This window comes from Taurulus bubalis, assembly GCF_910589615.1.
Source record: "Taurulus bubalis genome assembly, chromosome: 19".
Lineage (NCBI taxonomy): Eukaryota > Metazoa > Chordata > Actinopteri > Perciformes > Cottidae > Taurulus > Taurulus bubalis.
In genome coordinates this window covers 20,711,326-20,735,494 of record NC_136607.1, presented here as the reverse complement: position 1 = coordinate 20,735,494, position 24,169 = coordinate 20,711,326, and the positions used below count along the sequence as shown (strand labels likewise).

Below are 24,169 nucleotides of genomic sequence, written 5' to 3'. Positions count from 1 at the left end.
TTAGATATTTGTAATGTTTTATTTTGTATTATGATGAAATGTGTTAGACTATATTAAAATAATAAAAGTATAATATAATAAATGAGACTTGATGCTGATAATGTTGTGTTTATGTCTTTAAAACGAATTATTAATCAATAATAAAGAGCACTGAGCTTTACTTATCATTATAATATTTACTGTCTTTATTTACTGGTTTTATTAAACAATACTTACTGTATTTATTTACTGGTTTTATTAAATAATGTGTATTATATTTAAAGACAGCGAGCGCCTCGGAAACAAACAAAAGGCAGAAAACTAATAAATAATAATCATTATTATTGTTGATTAAATCATATTCAGAAAACTTAAAATGAAGAAGACAAATGTGTTTCTTCCTCACCTGCTGCTGATCAACTAACTCTTCCTCTTCTTCTTCTTCTCTCTTTCTCTCTGTGCTGTTGTTCTGTTGCCATGGAGACGGTCTCCTCGCCCCTCCCCCTCCTCCTCTCATTTAAATGTTTAGTTTTTTTCTGTATTTCTCATCAGAAACTTTTTTATTTTCGTTTCAAAATGTCTGAATCACTTTTGGAATGTTTTTTCTACTTTGAACAAACTTTTTTTAATTTTTATATTAATAATAATACAACAGTAGAAAATCAAATATAAGTGTAACATAAACATTCACCTCCTTCACTCTTATCTCCTTCTTTCCTTCTCATCTCCCTTCTTCTCATCTTCCTTCCTTACATCCTCCCTCCTTCTTTCCTTCTCACCTTCCTTCCTCACATCCTCCCTCCTTCTCTTTCTTTCCTTCTCATCTTCCTTCCTTACATCCTCCCCCCTTCTCTTTCTTTCCTTCTCACCTTCCTTCCTTACATCCTCCCTCCTTCTCTTTATTTCCTTCTCATCTTCCTTCCTTACATCCTCCCTCCTTCTCTTTCTTTCCTTCTCACCTTCCTTCCTTACATCCTCCCTCCTTCTCTTTCTTTCCTTCTCACCTTCCCGTTCCCTCCCTCCCTTCACTCTAATCAGGCTGAATGCATGCTAGCTCTAAGTTAGCTCTTAATGCTAATCCAGTGTTTCTCTGACCTCAGACCAGTTGAATATCTGGTAAACTGATCTGAAGTTTCACAATAAAAGCTTTCGTATAAAAGATCAGCTCTGGAGAAAAAGTGAATCTCTGTTACAGTTTTAAACTTTATTTTATTTTTTCACAGTTAATCAAAATGTTGGATATAAAACATTTGAATCAGAGCTGATTTCCAAAGTGACAAACATGATGAATCAATAAATACAAACCTTATTAGTTATTAGATTTTCAGTATAAATGAGCTCTGATTCCAGGTCAGATATTAACATCACGTGAAAAAACAAGAAACATCTATAAAAGTACAATTTTCAAAGGTAGCTTCAAAATAAAAGTCAGTAATTTGGTTTAAAGTGACGGAACGTTTGATCATGACCTTCAAAATAAAAGCCAGTAGGAATGCACAACACTAAATCTAATCAAGTCTTTCATAATAAAAGTATTTCACACAAACTTCAAACATAACTTCCTCATTAAGGTCAACATAAATCACAGCTTTTTGCCGCCTTCAAAATAAAAGCCAGGGGAATAGGCAATCTTTTTTCCCCTGATGCTATTTTCAAAATAAAAGTCTGACATTTAAAAACAATACGTTTACTACTGAAAGCCGTTTGAAGTTTTAATATAGTTTCATACCACCAGCTGGTGTTTATGAACACGTTTACAAACAGCAGTCGGCACTTGTGAACGCAACTCTGTTTTCAAAATAAAAGCCTGAGCTAACAGCCAATATTATACATCTTCAAAGTAAAAGCTCTCAAACTAAAACTATGGCTTCAGATCCAGACTGTCAAACAGATCTATATTTCTTCTTCATTTATTAAAAGCTCTTAAAATATCACATTTATTTTATACTTCATAAAGACAACAGTTCACAAGTATTTTCTATCAATATTAAATATCATATAATTTATGGAATACATTAAACTTCCTAAATACAAATGTATAAAATGAATAAATTAATGATAATTATCAAAAACTAAATAAAAACAGGCGATGAGAGGAAGTCCATCTACTGCGACAGGTTGCTGAGGCTCCGATTGGTGGAGAGGAAATTACCCATGAAGCTCGGCACCTGCAGGCCCGTTGTTATGGTGATACCGCCGCACCAAACCTGCAACACAGTTTTACTACAGTCGGTACTCAGTATGGTGTAGTACTGCTACAGTGTAGTACTCCTACAGTATGGTGTAGTACTGCTACAGTGTAGTACTCCTACAGTATGGTGTAGTACTGCTACGGTGTAGCACTCCTACAGTATGGTGTAGTACTGCTACAGTTTAGTACTCCTACAGTGTAGTACTCCTAGAGTGTAGTGCTCCTACACAACAGTGTAGTACTCCTACAGTGTAGTACAGTGTAGTACTTCTACAGTACAGTGTAGTACTCCTACAGTGTAGAACTCCTACAGTGTAGTACAGTGTAGTACTCCTACAGTACGGTGTAGTACTCCTACAGTGTAGTACTCCTACAGTACACTCTACTACAGTGTAGTACTCCTACAGTGTAGAACTCCTACAGTGTAGTACTCCTACAGTGTAGTACAGTGTAGTACTCCTAGAGTACAGTGTAGTACTCCTACAGGGTAGTACTCCTACAGTACAGTGTAGTACTCCTACAGTATAGTGTAGTACTCCTACAGTACAGTGTAGTACTCCTACAGGGTAGTACTCCTACAGTACAGTGTAGTACTCCTACAGTACAGTGTAGTACTCCTACAGGGTAGTACTCCTACAGTACAGTGTAGTACTCCTACAGTGTAGTACTCCTACAGTACAGTGTAGTACTCCTACAGGGTAGTACTCGTACAGTATAGTGTAGTACTCCTACAGTACAGTGTAGTACTCCTACAGGGTAGTACTCCTACAGTACAGTGTAGTACTCCTACAGTACAGTGTAGTACTCCTACAGTGTAGTACTCCTACAGTATAGTGTAGTACTCCTAGAGTGTAGTACTCCTACAGTACAGTGTAGTACTCCTACAGGGTAGTACTCCTACAGTACAGTGTAGTACTCCTACAGTACAGTGTAGTACTCCTACAGGGTAGTACTCCTACAGGGTAGTACTCCTACAGTACAGTGTAGTACTCCTACAGGGTAGTACTCCTACAGTACAGTGTAGTACTCCTACAGTACAGTGTAGTACTCCTACAGTGTAGTACTCCTACAGGGTAGTACTCCTACAGTACAGGGTAGTACTCCTACAGTACAGTGTAGTACTCCTACAGGGTAGTACTCCTACAGTACAGTGTAGTACTCCTACAGTACAGTGTAGTACTCCTACAGTGTAGTACTCCTACAGGGTAGTACTCCTACAGTACAGGGTAGTACTCCTACAGTACAGTGTAGTACTCCTACAGGGTAGTACTCCTACAGTACAGTGTAGTACTCCTACAGTACAGTGTAGTACTCCTACAGTGTAGTACTCCTACAGGGTAGTACTCCTACAGTACAGGGTAGTACTCCTACAGTACAGTGTAGTACTCCTACAGGGTAGTACTCCTACAGTACAGGGTAGTACTCCTACAGTACAGTGTAGTACTCCTACAGGGTAGTACTCCTACAGGGTAGTACTCCTACAGTACAGTGTAGTACTCCTACAGGGTAGTACTCCTACAGGGTAGTACTCCTACAGTACAGTGTAGTACTCCTACAGGGTAGTACTCCTACAGTGTAGTACTCCTACAGGGTAGTACTCCTACAGTACAGGGTAGTACTCCTACAGTACAGTGTAGTACTCCTACAGGGTAGTACTCCTACAGTACAGTGTAGTACTCCTACAGTACAGTGTAGTACTCCTACAGTGTAGTACTCCTACAGGGTAGTACTCCTACAGTACAGGGTAGTACTCCTACAGTACAGTGTAGTACTCCTACAGGGTAGTACTCCTACAGTACAGTGTAGTACTCCTACAGTACAGTGTAGTACTCCTACAGTGTAGTACTCCTACAGGGTAGTACTCCTACAGTACAGGGTAGTACTCCTACAGTACAGTGTAGTACTCCTACAGGGTAGTACTCCTACAGTACAGGGTAGTACTCCTACAGTACAGTGTAGTACTCCTACAGGGTAGTACTCCTACAGGGTAGTACTCCTACAGTACAGTGTAGTACTCCTACAGGGTAGTACTCCTACAGGGTAGTACTCACGGTGAAGGCGGGCAGCAGCGGCTGGCTGAACTTTGTTTTGAAGGACTGGATCAGTCGATGTCGATCCACATCGATGAACGATAAATCCCCTGAAACGCAGAGCGAAGCGTAGTGAAGGAACGAAGCGTTAAAATGAAAGCAGGACAAACGAAGTGGAGCATTCCGTCGGTACCGTTGTCGTAGTCGCAGTAGATTCCGATTCGCTGAGGCAGCGGCCAATCGAGGGCCTTGGCTTTGTTGTTGTGCTTGGCGGCGAGCGAGCTCTGCAGCCATTGGCTGGCGTGGAGACACCACGAACCGGCGCCTTTCCCTAACTGGTCGAACCGCCCCAGACTGGCCCGATAGGCCACGCCCACGCTGAACGACTTCCAGTCGGCGAGGGGGCGGAGCTCCCAGTAGTGACAGCCGCCAGTCATCTCCTGGTCACCTAGGAGACGGAGAGAAGAGAAATACATTTGAGTATTGGAAGACTAAATATTGATCAAATAAAAGCCAGAGGGAAAAGACAGTCTGTTGCGACCTTCAAAATAAAAGCCAGAGGGAAAAGACAGTCTGTTGCGACTTTCAAAATAAAAGCCAGAGGGAAAAGACAGTCTGTTGCGACTTTCAAAATAAAAGTCTTCCATTTACATTTCAACAATAAGTGTTTTTTTCAGTTAAAGCTGCAACCTGTGACTTTCAAAATAAAAACCGAATAAAAAAAGAATATAAGGTGTTAAAATATCTGATGACGTGTTTTATATTTTCAATTAATATTTGAAAATGACAAGAAATCAAATGAATTGTGAGCCTACTTAATATTTTAAAAGACATCATTAGCATTAGTTGTAGTACGAGGTGTTGGTGTATAAGTATGTGTGTATAAGTACCCAGCACGGTGTACGACTCTCCAGCGAAGCGCTCGCGTCCGGCTCGACTTCCCACCGTCTTATTGGGCGACGGCGTGGCGCTGCGGCTGCTGAAGGACACGAGGAGTTAGAAGTGAAAAGTTCAAATCCCATTAGACCTCCCAGTTAGTAGCGCGGTGAAGCAGCCAATGAGGTTGTGCCGAAGCGATGATGCAGCGGAGACAAAGATGAAGAAATGTGAATAAAGCAACACGAAATATAACTTTAAATTGATTAAAATGACACATACAATTAGAACTTTGCCTCAGAATAGACACATTTGAACAAAACAGATCAAACAGATGATGCTTTAATCAAAACAACATACCTTTACATAAACCTTTTAAACTAACAAAATAAAAACACACTTTTTTATATGTTGAACCTGTTAAAAAAAACACACAAAATAACAATATTTTTTTATTGGAGCTGGTGACGTCAGCTGGGATGTGATCAGCTGGGATGTGATCAGCTGGGATGTGATCAGCTGGGATGTGGTTGGCCGTATGAAGTGAGAAATGGCGGATGGAGGAAGTGATTGGTGACGCTGCGGTTGCTAGGCAACCTGTGAGCGATGGCGGTCTCTACCTGAGCGGGTCGGAGAGGAGGAAGACTGCAGGAGGACGAAGAGATCAAACCCCCGGACGCCCGGCGGCAGAGAAACAGCTCAAGATTAAAACACACCAGAAGCCGTTGCACCAGAAGGACATGAGGTCTCGACCACGTCGTCTCACCTGCTTCTGTTCTCTTTTCCTTTCAGGCGGGGGTCGTGACCTTTGACCCCCTGCGGCTCCCAGGTCACAGTGTCGCCCCCGACCTTCAGCTCAGTGTGAGCCGTCACCGCGTCGAAGCCGAAGTTATACGCTGCAAAAAGAAGAAGAAGAAGAAGTTGTTGTTATACGCTGCAATAAAACAAGAAGAAGAAGAAGAAGAAGAAGAAGAAGAAGAAGAAGAAGAAGAAGAAGAAGAAGAAGAAGAAGAAGAAGAAGAAGATTTCTCTCATTCCGTCTTCATGTCTCTCGCTCCATCATGAAAAATATAAAACATTGTCATCCATCCATCCCCCATTCACTCATGTGATCACCTCTTGTTTCCATGGAAACGGGTTCGGAGAACTCGCCGGCGGCCGCTTTGTTTCTCGCTCGAACTCGAACGACCACGAAGCGAGAATCAAACTTCAGACCTGAAGCAGAACACGTTTAATCTTCTATCATCATAAAAACAAGTTTAATCTTTTAACATCATAAAAACACGTTTAATCTTCTATCATTATAAAAACAAGTTTAATCTTTTAACATCATTTAACAACTTTTGACATCAGAAAAACTAATTAAACGTTTATATTTGATAATGAACCTATTTCAAGTAATTTAACATTTAATTTTCATAATAAACTAATTGAAAATAAACACATTATTTTATAACAAACTCATGTTCAATGGTTTTAAATTGTATTTTCTATGCTAACTCTTTTTAAATGATGAAACATTCGATTTGGAATAAACTAAATTAAAATGATTAAACATTTAAATCGTTGACGCTAACTTGAGGCTAACTTGTTAGCATGCTAACATTAGCGTATTAGCAGTGCTGAGGCTGATGGGATGTCGACGTGACCTCTGACCTGAGATGGTGACCTGCGTCTCTCTGATGTCGTGAATTTTTTCCCAGCATGCATCTCCGGCGGCTCTCAGCGAGTCGTCCCGGTTCGTTTTCCGGTATTCGAGGTCGTAGCGTTCGATTCGTCCGCTGTCGCTGTCGGCCTCACCGGCAGGTTGCCAGGCAATCAGGATGGTGTTGTCACGGACGACGCAGATGGAGACGTCGATCTCTGGAGCTCTGGGAACTGAAAACAATAAAGATATACAGTAAACAATAAATATATACTGTAAACAATCAAGATACTGTAAACAATAAATATACTGTAAATAATAAATATATACTGTAAACAATTAAGATACTGTAAACAATCAAGATACTGTAAACAATAAATATACTGTAAATAATAAATATACTGTAAATAATAAATATATACTGTAAACAATAAATATACTGTAAATAATAAATATATACTGTAAACAATAAAGATACTGTAAATAATAAATATATACTGTAAACAATTAAGATACTGTAAACAATAAATATATACTGTAAACAATAAATATATACTGTAAACAATTAAGATACTGTAAACAATAAATATATACTGTAAACAATAATATATACTGTAAACAATCAAGATACTGTAAACAATCAAGATACTGTAAACAATAAATATATACTGTAAATAATAAATATATACTGTAAACAATTAAGATACTGTAAACAATAAAGATACTGTAAACAATAAAGATACTGTATCTAAGAAGAAGAAGAAGAAGAAGAAGAAGAAGAAGAAGAAGAAGAAGAAGAAGACCTGCCACTCACCTGGCAGGAAGTGAAGTCGTTGAAGCCCCGCCCTCTCCGAGCTGAAGTCGACGGTAAATTGCGACATGTTCTCCGACGCCGCCGGACGAGTCGTGAGCCGGAACGCTGGAGCCATGGTTACCCTGGCAACAGAAATCAACGCAGAATAAAAACTCATTTGATTAAGTAAAAGATCTAATTAAAACAAAATTCCACAAAAACAAAACAAAAATACATTCAAATGTGAAGACAACCGAACAATGACAGTAAACCTGGAAGCTAACAATGAAACGTGTCATTTAACATAATTTAAATAAATAGATCCTAACATTGACACGTGTTCATATTGGGTAAAATATTATATTAATACGATCGTATATTTAAACGGTGAACATACCTTTCTTTGATTTGTTTTGCAGCCTGAAAAAGAAAACAGATAAAACAAATACTTTAAATAAATTAAAAGTAATTTCCAGGTTAAGGTTTGTCTTACTGTATATTTAATGTAATCTAGTTTCATTTCCTACCTTCAGGAACTCTTCTTCGTTGGTGATGGTCAGCGTCTGGTTGGCGAACGCCAGCAGCTCTTCACCCGACAGCAGAGCGGACTTCCCCTCCGAGATCTGCTTCTGGAAAACACAGCAAAATACTTTTTACAGTTTTTTAAATGAAAATAAACTACGCTGACATACATTTTTACTTTTGATAGTAAAAAGTATATGGCGATAAAAAAAAGTGGAATATTGTAATTTTTTTATCATCAATTTATAATGAATATTTTTAACTTCATCAGAAAGCATGTGAGGAATAAAAGCAAAACAGCTTTTTAATATAAAATGAAAAATAAACACAACAGGAAGAAAGAAGTGTCTTTACTTGAAGCTCCGCCTCTTTCCTCTGCTTCTCCTTTTTAATTACATCACGAAGCGCCGCCCCCTTCTCTTCCAGGGCGGAGCTTAGCTGCTCAAGCTCCGCCTCCAGCTCTGACGTCACCTTATATGACTCCTCCTGATTGAACAAAGTTTACTTTAGTTATCTTTTCAATTGAGATCATTCCTCCCTGCTCTTTAAGACCCTCCCATTACTCCCTCTTAGCCAATCAGGTGCTGACCTGGAGTCCCGTCAGCGTGTTGTCGACTGTTTCCAGGAAGTTTTGGAGCTCTTCATTCTTATTGGCTAACGTGCTGATGATCCTGCACAGAGCTTCCTGTTTAACATACAAACACTTTGTTAAACAAAAAAACAAGTTTTATAGATTAGCATGTGGTGCAGTGTTTTATAGATTAGCATGTGATGCATTGTTTATAGATTAGCATGTGATGCAGTGTTTATAGATTAGCATGTGATGCAGTGTTTTATAGATTAGCATGTGATGCAGTGTTTATAGATTAGCATGTGATGCAGTGTTTTATAGATTAGCATGTGATGCAGAGTTTTATAGATTGGCATGTGATGCAGTGTTTTATAGATTAGCATGTTATAGATTAGCATGTGATGCAGTGTTTTATAGATTAGCATGTTATAGATTAGCATGTGGTGCAGTGTTTTATAGATTAGCATGTGATGCAGTGTTTTATAGATTAGCATGTTATAGATTAGCATGTGGTGCAGTGTTTTATAGATTAGCATGTGATGCAGTGTTTTATAGATTAGCATGTGATGCAGTGTTTTATAGATTAGCATGTTATAGATTAGCATGTGGTGCAGTGTTTTATAGATTAGCATGTGATGCAGTGTTTTATAGATTAGCATGTTATAGATTAGCATGTGGTGCAGTGTTTTATAGATTAGCATGTGATGCAGTGTTTTATAGATTAGCATGTTATAGATTAGCATGTGGTGCAGTGTTTTATAGATTAGCATGTGATGCAGTGTTTTATAGATTAGCATGTGATGCAGTGTTTTATAGATTAGCATGTGATGCAGTGTTTTATAGATCAGCATGTGATGCAGTGTTTTATAGATTAGCATGTGATGCAGTGTTTTATAGATTAGCATGTGATGCAGTGTTTTATAGATTAGCATGTGATGCAGTGTTTTATAGATTAGCATGTGATGCAGTGTTTATAGATTAGCATGTGACGCTGTAGTTTTAGTGCCCCTGTAAAACACTGCACCCTTTGCTTGGCAGTAAACCCACTGAATCACCGGCAGTGACCTACATGTCTACTGAAGCTTCCACACCTTAAAAGCCTCTGGTCAAACCTATTGGCCACCACCACCATCATCATCATCATCATCATCATCATCATCATCATCATCATCATCAGAGTACTGCAGCTAGTTCAAGTGTCCTCGTTGTATTGTGTTAGAACCAGAAGCACAATGGACCTGTCACTGCTGCTGAATATTTTATAGAGGTCGAGTTACACCGAGAGAGACTAAGAGAGACAGAGACAGAGACAGAGAGAGAGAGACTAAGAGAGAGAGACAGAGAGAGAGAGACTAAGAGAGAGACAGAGAGAGAGACTAAGAGAGAGAGAGAGAGAGAGAGAGAGAGAGAGAGAGACTACGAGACAGAAACTAAGCGACAGAGAGAGAGACTAAGAGAGAGAGACAGAGTCTTATCTGTAAATCCCTCATTCAAAGTGATGCTCCCTCGACCAGAGAGAGAGAAGGACTTTGGCTGCTAGCTAACAGCTAACAGCGAGCTAATCTTCTCTCTCCTCCACGCGGTATCGATCCTCAGCGGAACCATCAGCTGTTATTATTGATCACCCTTCATCAGATCTTACCTTCTGAGTGTCCATCATCTGAGAGAAGAGAGAGAGGAAGAGAGAGGACGCCGACCGGAAGTGAAGTATCACACAACATCAAAGCGTTGCTTCCGGTCTGCAGTGTCAAAATAAGAGTCTAAAGCTGGAGGAACTAAATACAAATAATTTATAAATATGGACAATATAAATGCCGTTTAATTCTTTTGATTTGCAGTATAACTAAACTAGACTAATACTGCAAATAATACTAACACACACACAGCCCACATTTAGAGCATTGCATTGTGGGATTGCTAAGAGCCAGTAGAGCTGAGTATCTACTACAGGTATTAATGGATTATAGTATTAAAGGTTTACACTTCATTCTGAATTAGCTTCACATGTAACTTCAGTTATTTAAACATTAGCTGCAGTGATAGTAAATAGTAAAAAGTAAATACCCCAAAAATTCAATAAAATCATCAGATTCAGTTTCTCTGATCTTTAAATCAATCAGTGAGAGATTTCTCTTTTTCATGATCAAACAAACAACAGACGGGTTTTGCACCTAAAATGTTGAATTTTATTGTTCATCATCCGTTTAACATTTCACCAAAACATTCCCCGTGACTCGACTCCAGTGAACATGAACCGTGAAGACGCTGTGAAACGTCCTTCTTATTGATGTTTTTGGCAAAAGGTATTTTTTGTTTTTAAATTATGTGCTTGAAAATTAAAAGGTTTTTAAGGTTTTACAGCAATAACTTACGCTTTACAGTGTTATTTGTTTCTTCAGCCAACAGACGATTCCTCTAAAAGTTCACCAGGAAGTTCAAGAACGGACTCGAAATCAAACGTTTCCCAAAATCACGTTAAAATCAGAGTGATTTTTAATCTGTGCGTCTTTCTGGCAGCAAAGCTCTGGAATAAAAGCTGTGAGAGACGAGCGAGGTTCTGGAAAAAAACGTCTGCAGCCGAAAGTCAGAACTTTAAAGTTGGACTGAAAGCAGAAGTTTCTTCTTAAATAACGTTTAAACTTTTATGGAGAATCCAAACAAACGTTCTTCAGATTATGTAAAAACTCAAACTGAATCTCTCGTTTCAAACCGCTTCACATTCGACGAACCAAACCGTCTCCACACGGAGAGAATAAATAAATTTCTACCCGACGACAGGAGAGAAAAAATCTGGTTGTTTTTTTTCAGAACCAAACTCCATGAAAAAAAAAAATTAAAAAAATAACATGAAAACTTCCAAAAGAGCAGAATAGTCTTCAAACGCTACAGCTAGCAGAAACATCATCATCATTATCATCATCATCATCGTTATATCACCATGGTAACTGTCATTGTTAAGGGGGCGGGGCCATGCAGGATCACAGGCAGAGAGGGGCGGAGCTAAGCGCTACTCATCATTTTAGTGGTATAAAAACATAAAAAGTTCATTTTTAAAGTTTTCCTCTCATTGAATAAAGAGCCTTGCTTGACTGGCAGGTGAGAGGAGCCAATGAGGGTAGTGGAGAGGGGGAGGGGGCGGGGCTAGCACTTAAATACAGACTCACTTGTTCAGTTCACAAACAAACACTTTCGGACATTTCTTATTTACATTTTCTCCGTTTCTGTCAACAGTCCCGACCGCGGCGGCCATTTTGTGTCAAACTACGACCGTCGTTTCCTACACCGACGTCACGATGTACGAGCCGCGCTCGCCGCCGCTGCCGGCGCCCTCTCCGCCCTTCGGCTCCCGCTTTTTGGTGACGGGGGTGGGGATGAGCGAAGGTCGCGTGGGGGTCGTGGACGACGATGACGACGACGTGGTGGTGGTGGTGGGCGGGGTGGCGGTGACCTCGGTGCTGCTCTTCCTCGGGCTCGGCGTGTAGTTGAAGGGGCTGACTCGAGCCGCCACGGCGCCGCTCCGCTGCTGACTGCGCTGCTGCTGCTGCGGCTGTTGTGTTTGTTGTGTTTGTTGTTGTTGTGGTTGTTGTTGTTGTTGTTCGGGCGGCGGCTTGTCGTCGAGGCTCTCGCAGCTCCGGCGCAGGTTGAGGTTGGAGGAAGAGGAGGAGGAGGAGGAGGGGATCTTGGAGGGCGCCGGGCTGTCGATGACGGGCGGCGCGTTGGCGGTGGGCGAGCGGGCGGAGCAGGAGGAGGAGGAGCGCGGGTTGTTGACGGGACAGTCCTCCAGACGGACCCACACGTCTTCCGACTTGTCGGAGAAGCGTCCGGCTGACGAGTCGCCGCCGCCGCCGCCGCCGCTCTTCGCCTTCCTCCACGTTCCCTTCGACCGCACGCCGCTCTCCTCCTCGCTCCGCCCCTTCTCGCTGGACTCGGACGACGCCGACAGCACCGACGACGAGCTTCCCGTCCGCTTCCACGTCCCGACGCGCGGCAGCGACGTCGAGTGCTTGCCGGCGCTCGAGCCGCCGGCTCCGGCGCCGGCGCTGCTGCTCTCCCGCTTCCAGGTGCCGGTGCGGCTGAACCGCGATGACGTCGCTTCCTGTGGCCGCGACGGGCTCTCGGAGTGCGAGCGGTTGGCGTCGTGTCTCCTGGTTGCCGGCGGCAGCGGCGTGTCCGGGCTGGACGGTGACTCCAACGCCGTCGCCGCCGCCGACTCCTCCAGCTTCCGCTTCAGCGTCGGACTCGGCGCTTCTTTGATGAAGGTCGACTGACGGACCAGCGCCGGCTTCTCTGGCGGCGGCTTCTCTGGCTCCGCCTTCTCGGGCTCCGGCTTCTCGGGCTCCGGCTTCTGCTTCTTGGCCGCCATGGAGCCGCTGACCCTCGAGGCCGACTCGCTCCTCGGAATGCCGCCGCCGCCGCTCCTCGCCGCCCCGCTCGGTTTGGCCGGTCTGGAGGCCGAAGACGACGAAGACGACGCGCTTCCCGGAGACGCCGTGCGCGGCATCTGGAGCTGCTTCCCTCCTTTCTGATTGGCTGCCGTGGAAGAGCGGGACGGCGTGGAGTCCCGGGAGGATCCGCCTCCTCTGTCAGCGCCGTCGCCGCCGCTTCCTGGAGCTTTGGCCACGGCCGCCGCTCTGGGCTTGCTCCGCCCCCTGGCGGCTGGCTCCGCCCTCAGCTTCCCCGTGATCAGACTCCTGTACACTTTCTTCCCGCCTCTCAATGCCTTCGCTGCCTCCTCCTCCTCCTCTTCCTCCTTCTTCTTCTTCTTGGCCTCCAGCGTGGTGCGCTCGCCGGCCTTCAGGATCCTCGCCCCTCGCTTTATCGCTGCCGCCGCCTCCTTCTCCTCCACATCTTCTTCTTCTTCTTCATCTTCTTCTTCTGCATTGTTATTGGCTGTCGGCAGGCGGAACGGCGAGCCGACAGACTTCAGGGAGAGAACCGAGTCGGAGTCTGATGACGGCTGGCGGGACAGCGGCGCGGCGGCGGCGGCGGCGTTCAGGCTGCTGACGATGGAGTTGGCGCCTTCCTGGATCGCCTTCCAATCAAAGGTCTCAGAGTCAGGGGAGGCGGGGCTTCTCGGCGCATCCGAAGGCTCCTCCTCGGCCAAAATGTCGTCTTCGGCTTTGGAGCCGGGAAGGGGCGTGGCCACGGCGGCGGCGGCGGCCGCAGCCTTCTTCTTCTTCTTGGGCATGGCGGAGCTGATGCACTCCTGCAGCAGGTCGTCCTCCGAGTCGATGCTCAGCGAGCTGAGCGACGAGTTCCTGGAGAAGCAGACGGGCGTGTCCTCCACGTGGAACGCTATGGGAGCGTAGCAGCTCGCCGCAGGGGGGCGGGGCTTCAACTCCTCTTGGGGAGGAGCAGACTTCGCTCCCGCTTTGCCGGCGTCTTTCTGCTCGGGCGGCGGAGCGAACTCCTTGTTGTTGTTCTCCTGGTCGATGTCGCTCAGCGAGCTCAGGGACGAGTTCCTGGAGAAGCAGACGGGCGTGTCCTCGATGGAGAACTTCTGCTTCTCGTCGGACGCCGTGGCGTTGGGCGCGGGTTTCGTTCGAGGGAAAACCGCCGCCGTCTGCTGCTTCCTCTTCCTGCCTTCCTCCTCCCTCGTCTTCTTCTCCTCGTCCTTCTCTCCGCCGCCGTCATCTTCGTCGAAGTCGAGCGAGCTCAGCGAGTCGTTGCGCGAGAAGCAGCACGGCGTTCCCTCGATGGGCGTGTAGTGGTGCGGCGAGTCGAAGGTGAACCCCGGCTTCGCTTTGGCGGCGCCGCCATACGCCGCGCGCTGGGGCATCGGCTTCACCGGCGACGTCGGCTTCTTCTTCTGCTGCTGCAGGCTGAGAGGGGGCGGGGCCTGAGTAGGAAGAGGCGGGGCTTGGTGGTGCTCGCTGTTCACGGACGCTCTGATTGGTTTCCTGGGTTTGGCTTTGGGCATGGCGGCGCTGATGCACTCGGCGAGGATGTCGTCTCCGTTCTCGCCCTCGGGTAGGCCGGCCCCCCTCCTCTGGGCGGAGGTGGGCGGGGCTACAGGCACGGCAGCGGCCGCCTCCTCGTTGGGCGGGGAGTCGATGGTGAGGTCGCTGAGCGAGGTGGCGGTGGAGAAGTTGAGCGGCGTTCCCTCTACACAGTAAACTCTCGGCACCTCCTCCGATGGCGGAGGCGCGTCCTTCCTCTGCTGTGATTGGCCGCGGCCTTGAGGTGGGTGGAGCTTATAAACAGGAAGCTGGCTAGGTTTCCTTGGCGCCGCCTGTTGCTGCTTCTTTGGTTTTCGCGACGACTTGGGCATGGCCATGTTGATGCACGCCTCCAGGATCTCGATGTCGTCGTCATCGTCGGATTCGTCGAGGATCGGCTCGGCGCCCTCCTCCTCGTCCTTCCTCTCCTCGTTCCCTCGCTCCTCTTCCTCCTTCTTCTTCCCCCTCATCTCTGCCACAATGTACGGCTCGTCCAGACTGAGCGCGCTCAGACTGGAGGCCCGGGAGAAGCCGTGCGGCGTGCTCTCGGTGGCGAAGTGCAGCAGCACGTCGGCGCTGCTCTCCTCCTCGTCCTTCTTCTTCTTCTTGGTCTTCTCCTCCTCCTTGGCGCTCTGCGGCGGCGGCGGCAGCGGCGGCGTCTTGGCGCGGCTCGGCGGCATGGTCTGCCCCGGGCTGTCGGGCAGGTCGCTGGGGCTGACCACGCCGCTCGGCATGCCGCTGCACGGCTCGCTGGAGCGCACGGAGCTGGCGATGGACGACGTGGAGAAGCTGTCGAGCGAGCTGACCGACGTGCAGCGGCTGAACATCAGCGGCGTCTCTTGAGCGTACGGCTGCTCCGGCGGGCTCTTGGGAGTCCTGGCGCCCGACGACGACGCCACGTGGTGGTGGTGGTGGTGGTGGGCGTGGCCGTGGTGGTGGTGACCACGCCTTCCACGTGAGGACGGAGCGGCGGCGGCTGCGGCCGCTGCTGCGGCGGCGGTGGCGGTCTGGCTCTCCGCCTCCTTCTGCTGCTGCTGCTCGTGTGCGTCTTTGTCGCTCACAGGAAGCGTCGGGTAGTCGTTACCGCCGCCGCCCCTCCCGCTTCTCCTCTTCCTCCCGATGACGTCGCCGTCTTCCTCCTCATCCTCCGATGACAGCGAGGAGAGCGAGCTGCCTCTGGAGAAGCAGATGGGCGTGTCCTCCACGCAGTACGTCTGCGTCGACTCCTGGGTGGCTTTTGGCGCCGTCCGATTGGCTGTGGGCGGAGGGGGGCGGAGCTTGCTGGAAGAGGACGACGGCGGAGGCGGGCCCGAGGCGGCGGCGGCCTCCTGCGGCTTGCGGGCGGCATCGACGGCGTACTTCAGGCTGTAGTCGATCGGCTGCTCGACCGCCGAGTCGCCGCCGTAGCTCGACGTTCCTCCGGCTGCGGCGTAGCGAGCCTGCGGGGCGGACGCCGCGCGGCTGCCGGGCGCCGAGTCGCCGCCGTCGTTCCTCCTCCGCAGCCTGGCGTCCAGCTCGTCGTCCTCGTCGCTCTCGATGCCGCCGCGGTGACTCGGGCTCTGCCGCCCGGAGTTCAGCTGCTCGTCCGAGTACTTCAGGCTGTAGTTGATGGGCGTGTCCAACTCGCCGCCGTCGTCGTCCGCCATGTGGTTGGCGCTGCGTATCTTGTGCGCCAGGTCGGCCGGGTACTTCCTGTAGACGCAGCACTTGTTGACCGGGTTCTCGTCGGAGGAGTAGAACGGCTCCGCCGACGGCTTCGTCTTGCCGCGGTTCCCGTAGCCGTCGGCGCTCGTGACGCTGTTGAGGCTGTCGCTGGACGCGCGCACGCTGGGCGGGAACACCGGCCGCGCGTACGCCGCCTCCTCGCCCGTCCTTTTGGACCCGTCTCCGTTCTTCGGGCTGGACAGCACCGGCGTGTTGGTGTACGAGCGCGTGGCGTTGCCTCCGCCGGTTCCTCCGGCGCCGTTGCAGCCCCGCCCCTTCCTGTGCGCCGCCTTGGGGCTCAGGTTGTCGATGTTGTCGAAGGTCTCCGACAGCTGCTGCGCGTCCAGCTCCTCGAACAACGCCTTCTGCTTGCGGGCGTGCAGCGACGGGGCGCCGGCGCCCGGCGACACCACGCTGGCGTCCTTGTAGCGCGCCGGCCGGTTAGCCATCAGGTTGCGCAGGGCAGCGGCGCTGCCCATGGCGATCATCTTGTGCCGCGAGTGAATGAGGTTGCGTAGCATGCCGACGGCGCCCAGCTCCCACAATGCCTCCTGGTCTTTGGCGTCCCTGGCGGACAGATTCCAGAGCGTCCCGCAGGCGTTGGACACGATGGTCAGACTGTGGGACTTCAGGTGCTGCAGCAGAGTCGGCAGGCAGCCGTGCTCACGCAGGATCTGCCTGCAAGACAACACCCAGGGAGAAGAGAACAGTGAGGTTCATCATTTAATCCACAAAGGGAATATTATGAAAACATCTTTAAACATCTGGGTTTATTCTAGTTCATCACAAACACTACATTTTACTAGATTACACCTGAATGCACCATGAGAACGTTATCATTCACCTTCAGCCAGTACTCATGTTCACTGAGCGGAGCCTGAACGCATCATGTAACTGAAGTGAACCTCCGAATGACTCTAGTCTGGTCTCTGACGCTACTAATTATTGTTTACAGGTTGTTTACTTGTTGTTTACCTGTGTGCTTCGTTGGTGGCGATGAGGCTGGAGACGTTACGCAGGATGCCGCCGCCGCTCTCGATGATGGCGAGCGTGTTGGTGTGGCTGCGGTGCGTCAGCGTTCCCACCAGGAACGCCAGGGCGCCGTCCACCGCGCAGATATCCGCCTTGTTCTCCGTGCAGTGAGCCGACAGGTTCCAGAGCGCGCTCAGTACGGACTTCAGAGTGGACTCCTGGAGAAGAAGAAACAGAGTGAGACACTACAGAAGAAGAATATACAGAGGAACAACATTTAACCCCAAAAACCTCATTAGATTTTTATCTTTCCAGCGGTCCTCGAACACATCATGTGTTTTTTCTTCTTTAAGATTCATGTCATAATAAATAAAGACGGTTATGTCTGGTCATGATGGTTCTGTTTCCAGAGGGGAGCAGGACTTTTATTTTGAAAAATAAGAGATGCTTCATTGACCTTCTGGACCTCGAGGGCGCAGCCCGTCAGCGCTCGCACGCTGCCGACCTCACGCAGCGTCTTCTTGCTGTTCACGTCAGCGCGCCAGGACAGGTTCCTCAACACGCTGGCTATCACCTGGAGAGAACCACAGAATATATATAAATATATATTTATAGACACATAAAGTCATCGAGCTCATGAGCACACAGGTGAGTGTACCTGCTGCAGGTCTTCACTGTCAGACTTCAGCTGAGCGACCATCGCTCTCATGCAGCCCTTCATGGAGCACAGCGTGGCCTGATGGGAAAACAACAACAACACGCTGATTGGTTCCAGAGTCAGAGGTGTGTGTGTGTGTGGATCATGATTGACGAGTAACTGTTTGTGTTTTTCTCCCACCTTATTGGCTACGTCTCCGAAGGTGAGGTTGGTGAGCGCCATGCCGGCGTATCGCCTCAGGGTGACGCTGTAATGATCGCTGCTCAGACCGAACATCTCGCAATCCACCTGCAGCAGCTCAGCCACCGCCTGCAGACCGCCTGCAGGGGCAAACAACCCACGACAGAGAGAGCGCATGAATACCAGTCAGAGGAGACGTTAAACCAGTAAACCAGTCAAACATTAAACTAGCAAACCAGTCAAACTTTAAAATAGTAAACCAGTCAGCTAAACATTAAACCAGTAAACCAGTCAGAGAAACATTAAACCAGTTAAACATTAAACTAGTAAACCAGTCAAACCAGTCAGAGAAACATTGAACTAGTAAACCAGTCAAACATTAAACCAGTGAGCTAAACGTTAAACCAGTCAAACATTAAACTAATAAACCAGTCAGAGAAACATTAAACCAGTCAAACATCAAACTAATAAACCAGTCAGAGAAACATTAAACCAGTCAAACATTAAACTAGTGAACCAGTCAGAGAAACATTAAATCAGTCAAACCAGTAAACCAGTCAGATAATCTCACTGACCCAGTTCGTTCATGGCGTGTCGATGTTCTTCATCAAAGGAAAGTTTCATGAGGACGCAGACAGCCGGACAGATCTGATGCTCCACTGGAGACGGCACTGAAGACAAAATACACACAGTATTTACACACAGACACCTTTTCTGTTAGCTCTTTTCATCACAAAGTGACCACATGTCTGCTAGTTAGCTTGCAAGCTCCACGGTCCTCGTGATTGGTCGGTGTGCGTGTGTGACATCACTCACTGGGGTTGTCCTCCTGGTCGACGCCCCTCTCGTGGTTCTCCTGCCAGCTCCAGCACTCCTCGCAGTAGTGGCGCACCTGCTCCAGCAGGTGGAGCACCCGGATCTCCCTCCGGCCTCGCTTGTCGTCGGGCTGGCTGTGGACGATGTTGTGCAGCGCCGCCGACGCGCGCGCTCGCGCCTCTTTGCTGCCGCGCGAGTTGCCGAGCAGCAGCGAGTCCTTGTCGTTGCCGTGCAGCAGCTGGATGAGCAGCGGCAGGCAGCCGGACTGACGCATGGCGATGCACGAGTCCTGCGAGCTCGACATGGCGAGCAGCGTGCGCGACATGTCGTCTTTATCGTGAGTCCCCAACATCGACAGAAGACTGTACACCATCTCCACCTGCAGGGGGCGACACATACAGTTTATCACAGTGTACACCGTCTCCACCTGCAGGGGGCGACACATACACTTTATCACAGTGTACACCGTCTCCACCTGCAGGGGGCGACACATTGGGGAGGGTTACGAGTGTTTGTAGCTGTGTGGGTGTTGCTAGGCAGATTAATAACCTTGGTTCCGAGGTGGCTGGTGATTCGTCGAGGCACAGAGTAGCTCGTCTCATTGGCCGGCTCGTGGTCCAACCGGCTGCTGGAGCTCTGGAGGAGGAAACAACAACAACACAAAAGGTGAGAACAAGATTTAAAAAAGAAAAAAAGAAAAGCGACAAAGTCAAGACGACGAAGAGGAACAAAAGGACGAAGAGCGCTCACCTGAGCTCCGGCCAATCCGCTGCTGTCGCTCGCCCCCGGAGCTTCCTCCGCCTAAAGAGAGAGAGAATAATCAGATTAAATAAATATCTGCTACAGTAAAAATCACATCATAATAACATTTTTAAAAGGTTCAACTTTTGGAATAAAAAAAATCCAACAAACTGTAAAAACAAGCAAAACATTCTACTGAATTTACAGAAAATACTCAAAAGGACTTGTGTTCCTTTGTATTTTATTTTGAAAATCTTCAAACTTTCAGACTCCAGTGTTTAAATAAGAGAGCAGGTGACTTCACCTGCAGTCGGGATCCCAGTCGCAGGACGTCCTTATCGATCTGCTGAATGCGAGACACGCGATCCTGAAGACACACACACACACACACACACACACACACACACACACACACACACACACACACACACACACACACACACACACACACACACACACACACACACACACACACACACACACACAGGTCACATCCTGGCCTGGGGGTCACACAGGTGGCCGGCCTGCAGGTGAGGTCTCACCTGAGCTCTCCTCTCCATCTCCTGGCAGGAGCCCAGCTGCTCCTCCATCGCCGAGCGGATCTGACGGGCCTCGAACTCCAGCTGCCGGCGACTCATGTCGGTCTGCAGAGTGAACTGACGCAGACGCTGTCGTCACACATTGCTTCAGCAGAGCAGCCGGGGCTCATGGGTAATGTAGTGTTTTAGAACAGAAATACGACACGTGCGCAACAGTAAAAAAAAAAAAAGAGTATTTACGTTCTCGGTGAGCGGCAGACTGTCGATCCTCTTGGTGAGATTCTGCAGCTGAGCGTAGTACCAGTCCTTCTCCTTCTCCTCCTTCTCCAGCTCAGCCAATAGGAGAGCCCTGAAGGGAGCAGCAGCCAATCACAGAGCAGTGGGGGGGGGGAGAAGGAGAGAAAAAAGAGAAAATGAGAGAGAGAAAAGAGAGAGACAGAGAGAGAAAATGCAGTACTCTCAGCAGTACTCTCAGCAGTACCTCTCCTTCTCCAGCTCCTCCAGGCAGCGGTCATGGCCGTCTCTGCCCGCAGTCGGCAGCCCTCTCCTGGGGAAGCCGGTGGTCGAGGAGCCCGGAGCTCCGGAGCCAGAAGAGGAAGACGAGGAGGACGAGGGAGGAAGAGGAGGCCTGGACCGCTTAAACCCAGCAGACTCCAGACTCATCTCTGAGGAGAGACACACACGTCAGGCTACTGTGTGTGTGTGTGTGTGTGTGTGTGTGTGTGTGTGTGTGTGTGTGTGTGTTTTGTTTACCTTTCAGTCTTTCGATGAGCTCCAGCTGAGAGCCAGACGCCTCTCCAGACTCTTCTTCTATGGTGCCCTGCAGCTGCTTCAGCACTTCCTGTTTTACACGAGTTAAGAAAATAAAAGCGGTTCAGCATTAGTCTGCTGCTAGGAGGCTTTAAAGTAAGACCCCGGTGACACAAACATTCATCACATTAATGATCACAATAATAATGAGGTTAGTGTCTCTCTCTCTTTCTGGCTGGCTGTCTCTCGCCCAGTTTAAATCCTCTCGACTCACCACGATGAAGCGGCAGCGCTCATACAGCGACATGCTGCAAACTAACACCACTCACTCTGTCATGTGTGTTCTGCTCATCGGCAGTAAACAGGAAACGGGAAACAGGAAACGGGAAGTGAGTGTGAGTTCGGAGAGGAAGGCCAATAAAGAACAATAAAAGTCTGAGTGAAACGACAACAAACAGACGTGACGATAAGACTGAAGCAGAAAACTATCAACAGAGAAAAGACAAAGAGAATCAAACTAAAATAACTGGAATGACTCAAACTAGAAAAGGAACCAAATAAATAATAAAAAACAAACAATAGAAAAAGGGAAGAAAACGGGAAACCAAGAAAAAAGTTAAAGCAGAAAAGATCAAACTAAATAAAAAATATTTAAAACATAAAATACACAGAGAAAAGGGGAAAGACAGGAAATACATAAAGAGGAGAAATCAAAGAAACGAAAAAACAACAGAAGAAGAACAGGAAGTACACCAGAAGAAGAAGAGACGACAGACCGCTCACTCTGACGGGTTTCCAGATCCTCAAGGGAAACCAGAGATCCTCTACAGACAAACATCTCACTCTGAGCAGCAACAGGAGCTCATTCTGAAGAGCAGAGGAGCACCTGATTGGTGGAAAATACCACAAGTCTATTCTGGGCCGAAGAGAGAGAGACACTGAGTTTATATGACAGAGAGAGAGAGAGAGAGACTGAGTTTATATGACAGAGAGAGAGAGAGACACTGAGTTTATATGACAGAGAGAGTGAGAGAGAGAGACTGAGTTTATATGACAGAGACACAGACAGACACAGAGAGACACGCACACACACACAGGGAGAGAGAGGGAGAGAGAGAGAGACTGTGTTTATATGACACAAAGAGAGAGAGAGAGAGAGAGAGAGAGAGAGACTGAGTTTATATGACAGAGAGAGTGAGAGACTGAATTTATATGACACAGAGAGAGAGAAAAGAGAGAGAGAACAGAGAGAGAGAGAGAGAGAGAGAGAGAGAGAGAGAGAACTGAGTTTATATGACACAGAGAGAGAGAGAGAGAGAGAAAGAGAGAGAGAGAAAGAGAGAGAGAGAGAGAGAGACTGAGTTTATATGACAGAGAGAGTGAGAGACTGAATTTATATGACACAGAGAGAGAGAGAGAGAGAGAGAGAGACTGAGTTTATATGACACAGAGAGAGAGAAAAAATATGACAGTGAGAGACAGACAGAGCGAGAGACACTGAGTTTATGTGACAGAGAGAGAGACGGACGGACAGACAGAGGCTACATTCACACTGTTTTCGTCAGCATCGTTCTTCTCTGGGATTCCCGCCTGGAAGCGAGCGTCACATGACTATTCATCAGTACACTGGACCTCCAAGCCCCGATGTAAACAGGAAGTAGATGACATGTAAACAGGAAGTAGATTAGCTGCACACACGTCTCTCCCTCGTTTCCTTGTCGTCTCCTCTCCTCTAGGCTGAAGCCTCCGTCGTCGTGGAGAACATTTATGCTTTTGTTCCTTTACGGTTCGGTGTCACATCTCAATAGTTGTGCAGAACATAAATAGGAAGTCGGGGAAAGTCCGCCATTTTGTATCCATCGTCCTCCTCAAAGCAACAAGGTCAATAACAGCTCCGTTGTCTGTGTTGGCCTTCAAGAGCGTTTTCTAAACTAGTTAAAATGAGAGAGAGATCTACACACGTTCCTTCCTGTTCCTGAGTCAGTAGTACTATGTACAGGACTCTAGTACCTGGAGTCCAGTACCTGAGTACTGACCTTCATGCTGGAGGCCTCAGTCTCCAGGTGGGTCAGGTGGTTGGAGTTGTCCTGCAGCTCCTGTCGCAAGTTGGAGTTTTCCATCTTCAACACCTCCACCTGTCTCAGCAGCTGGTCGTAAGACGCTGCCGCCATGTTGGAGGAACCACGAGTGACCTGGAGGAGCAGAACCAGTTATTTAACAGCTGTGTTACACATAATGGAGTTCGTCTTGGGGGTAGAAAACAACAACAATCAACACTGCAATAGAAACATATTACATTTACAAGAGAATATAAATTAAAGGGCACACACACACAGATAACAGCTCTGTAAACAATGTGCTGCAGGCGTGTTCAAGGGTGACGGAAAAGTGACAAGTGTCCCCACGTTAGGGGGGACCTGATTGGTCCTGATGGAGCGTGAGGTCTTGGTCCTGATGGAGCGTGAGGTCTTGGTCCTGATGGAGCGTGAGGTCTTGGTCCTGATGGAGCGTGAGGTCTTGGTCCTGATGGAGCGTGAGGTCTTGGTCCTGATGGAGCGTGAGGTCTTGGTCCTGATGGAGCGTGAGGTCTTGGTCCTGATGGAGCGTGAGGTCTTGGTCCTGATGGAGCGTGAGGTCTTGGTCCTGATGGAGCGTGAGGTCTTGGTCCTGATGGAGCGTGAGGTCTTGGTCCTGATGGAGCGTGAGGTCTTGGTCTTGGTCCTGATGGGACTCAACCAGTTTGTGTCCAGGGGGAGAGGTCAGCTATAATCCTTCTTGCAGAAAGAAGAACCAGGAACATCACACTGTAGTACTGTGAGACTGGAGTACTGAGAGACTGGAGTACTGAGAGACTGGAGTACTGAGAGACTGGAGTACTGAGAGACTGGAGTACTGAGAGACTGGAGTACTGAGAGACTGGAGTACTGTGAGACTGGAGTACTGAGAGACTGTAGTACTGGGGTACTGTAGTACTGGGGTACTGTGAGACCGACACTGTAGTACTGTGACAGTGTAGTACTGAGAGACTGTAGTACTGAGAGACTGTAGTACTGAGAGACTGTAGTACTGAGAGACTGTAGTACTGTGACACTGTAGTACTGAGAGACTGTAGTACTGAGAGACTGTAGTACTGAGAGACTGTAGTACTGTGACACTGTAGTACTGAGAGACTGTAGTACTGAGAGACTGTAGTACTGAGAGACTATAGTACTGTAGTACTGTGACACTGTAGTACTGAGAGACTGTAGTACTGAGAGACTGTA

General features: G+C 47.8%; 2 protein-coding genes across 2 annotated transcripts; both read right to left on the bottom strand.

The window, feature by feature from the left end:
• Nucleotides 1–1,224: 1,224 nt before the first annotated feature.
• fsd1l (fibronectin type III and SPRY domain containing 1-like) lies at nt 1,225–10,264 on the bottom strand (the record flags this gene model as incomplete). Its single annotated transcript, XM_079235263.1, has 13 exons — nt 1,225–2,186; nt 4,222–4,310; nt 4,394–4,648; nt 5,091–5,179; nt 5,843–5,972; nt 6,193–6,291; nt 6,733–6,954; nt 7,536–7,657; nt 7,912–7,934; nt 8,042–8,143; nt 8,391–8,522; nt 8,626–8,721; nt 10,250–10,264. The coding sequence occupies 13 exons, from the start codon at nt 10,262–10,264 to the stop codon at nt 2,085–2,087; spliced, it is 1,476 nt and encodes a 491-aa protein (XP_079091389.1). The 3' UTR covers nt 1,225–2,084.
• Nucleotides 10,265–10,780: 516 nt separating this feature from the next.
• On the bottom strand, nt 10,781–23,077 carry apc (APC regulator of WNT signaling pathway; the record flags this gene model as incomplete). The annotated part of the gene is made up of 15 exons (XM_079235438.1): nt 10,781–16,928; nt 17,226–17,440; nt 17,680–17,796; nt 17,881–17,958; nt 18,061–18,200; nt 18,636–18,731; nt 18,877–19,255; nt 19,426–19,512; nt 19,627–19,677; nt 19,922–19,984; nt 20,160–20,273; nt 20,397–20,505; nt 20,638–20,821; nt 20,910–20,997; nt 22,943–23,077. The coding sequence occupies 15 exons, from the start codon at nt 23,075–23,077 to the stop codon at nt 11,885–11,887; spliced, it is 6,900 nt and encodes a 2,299-aa protein (XP_079091564.1). The 3' UTR covers nt 10,781–11,884.
• Nucleotides 23,078–24,169: the final 1,092 nt, after the last annotated feature.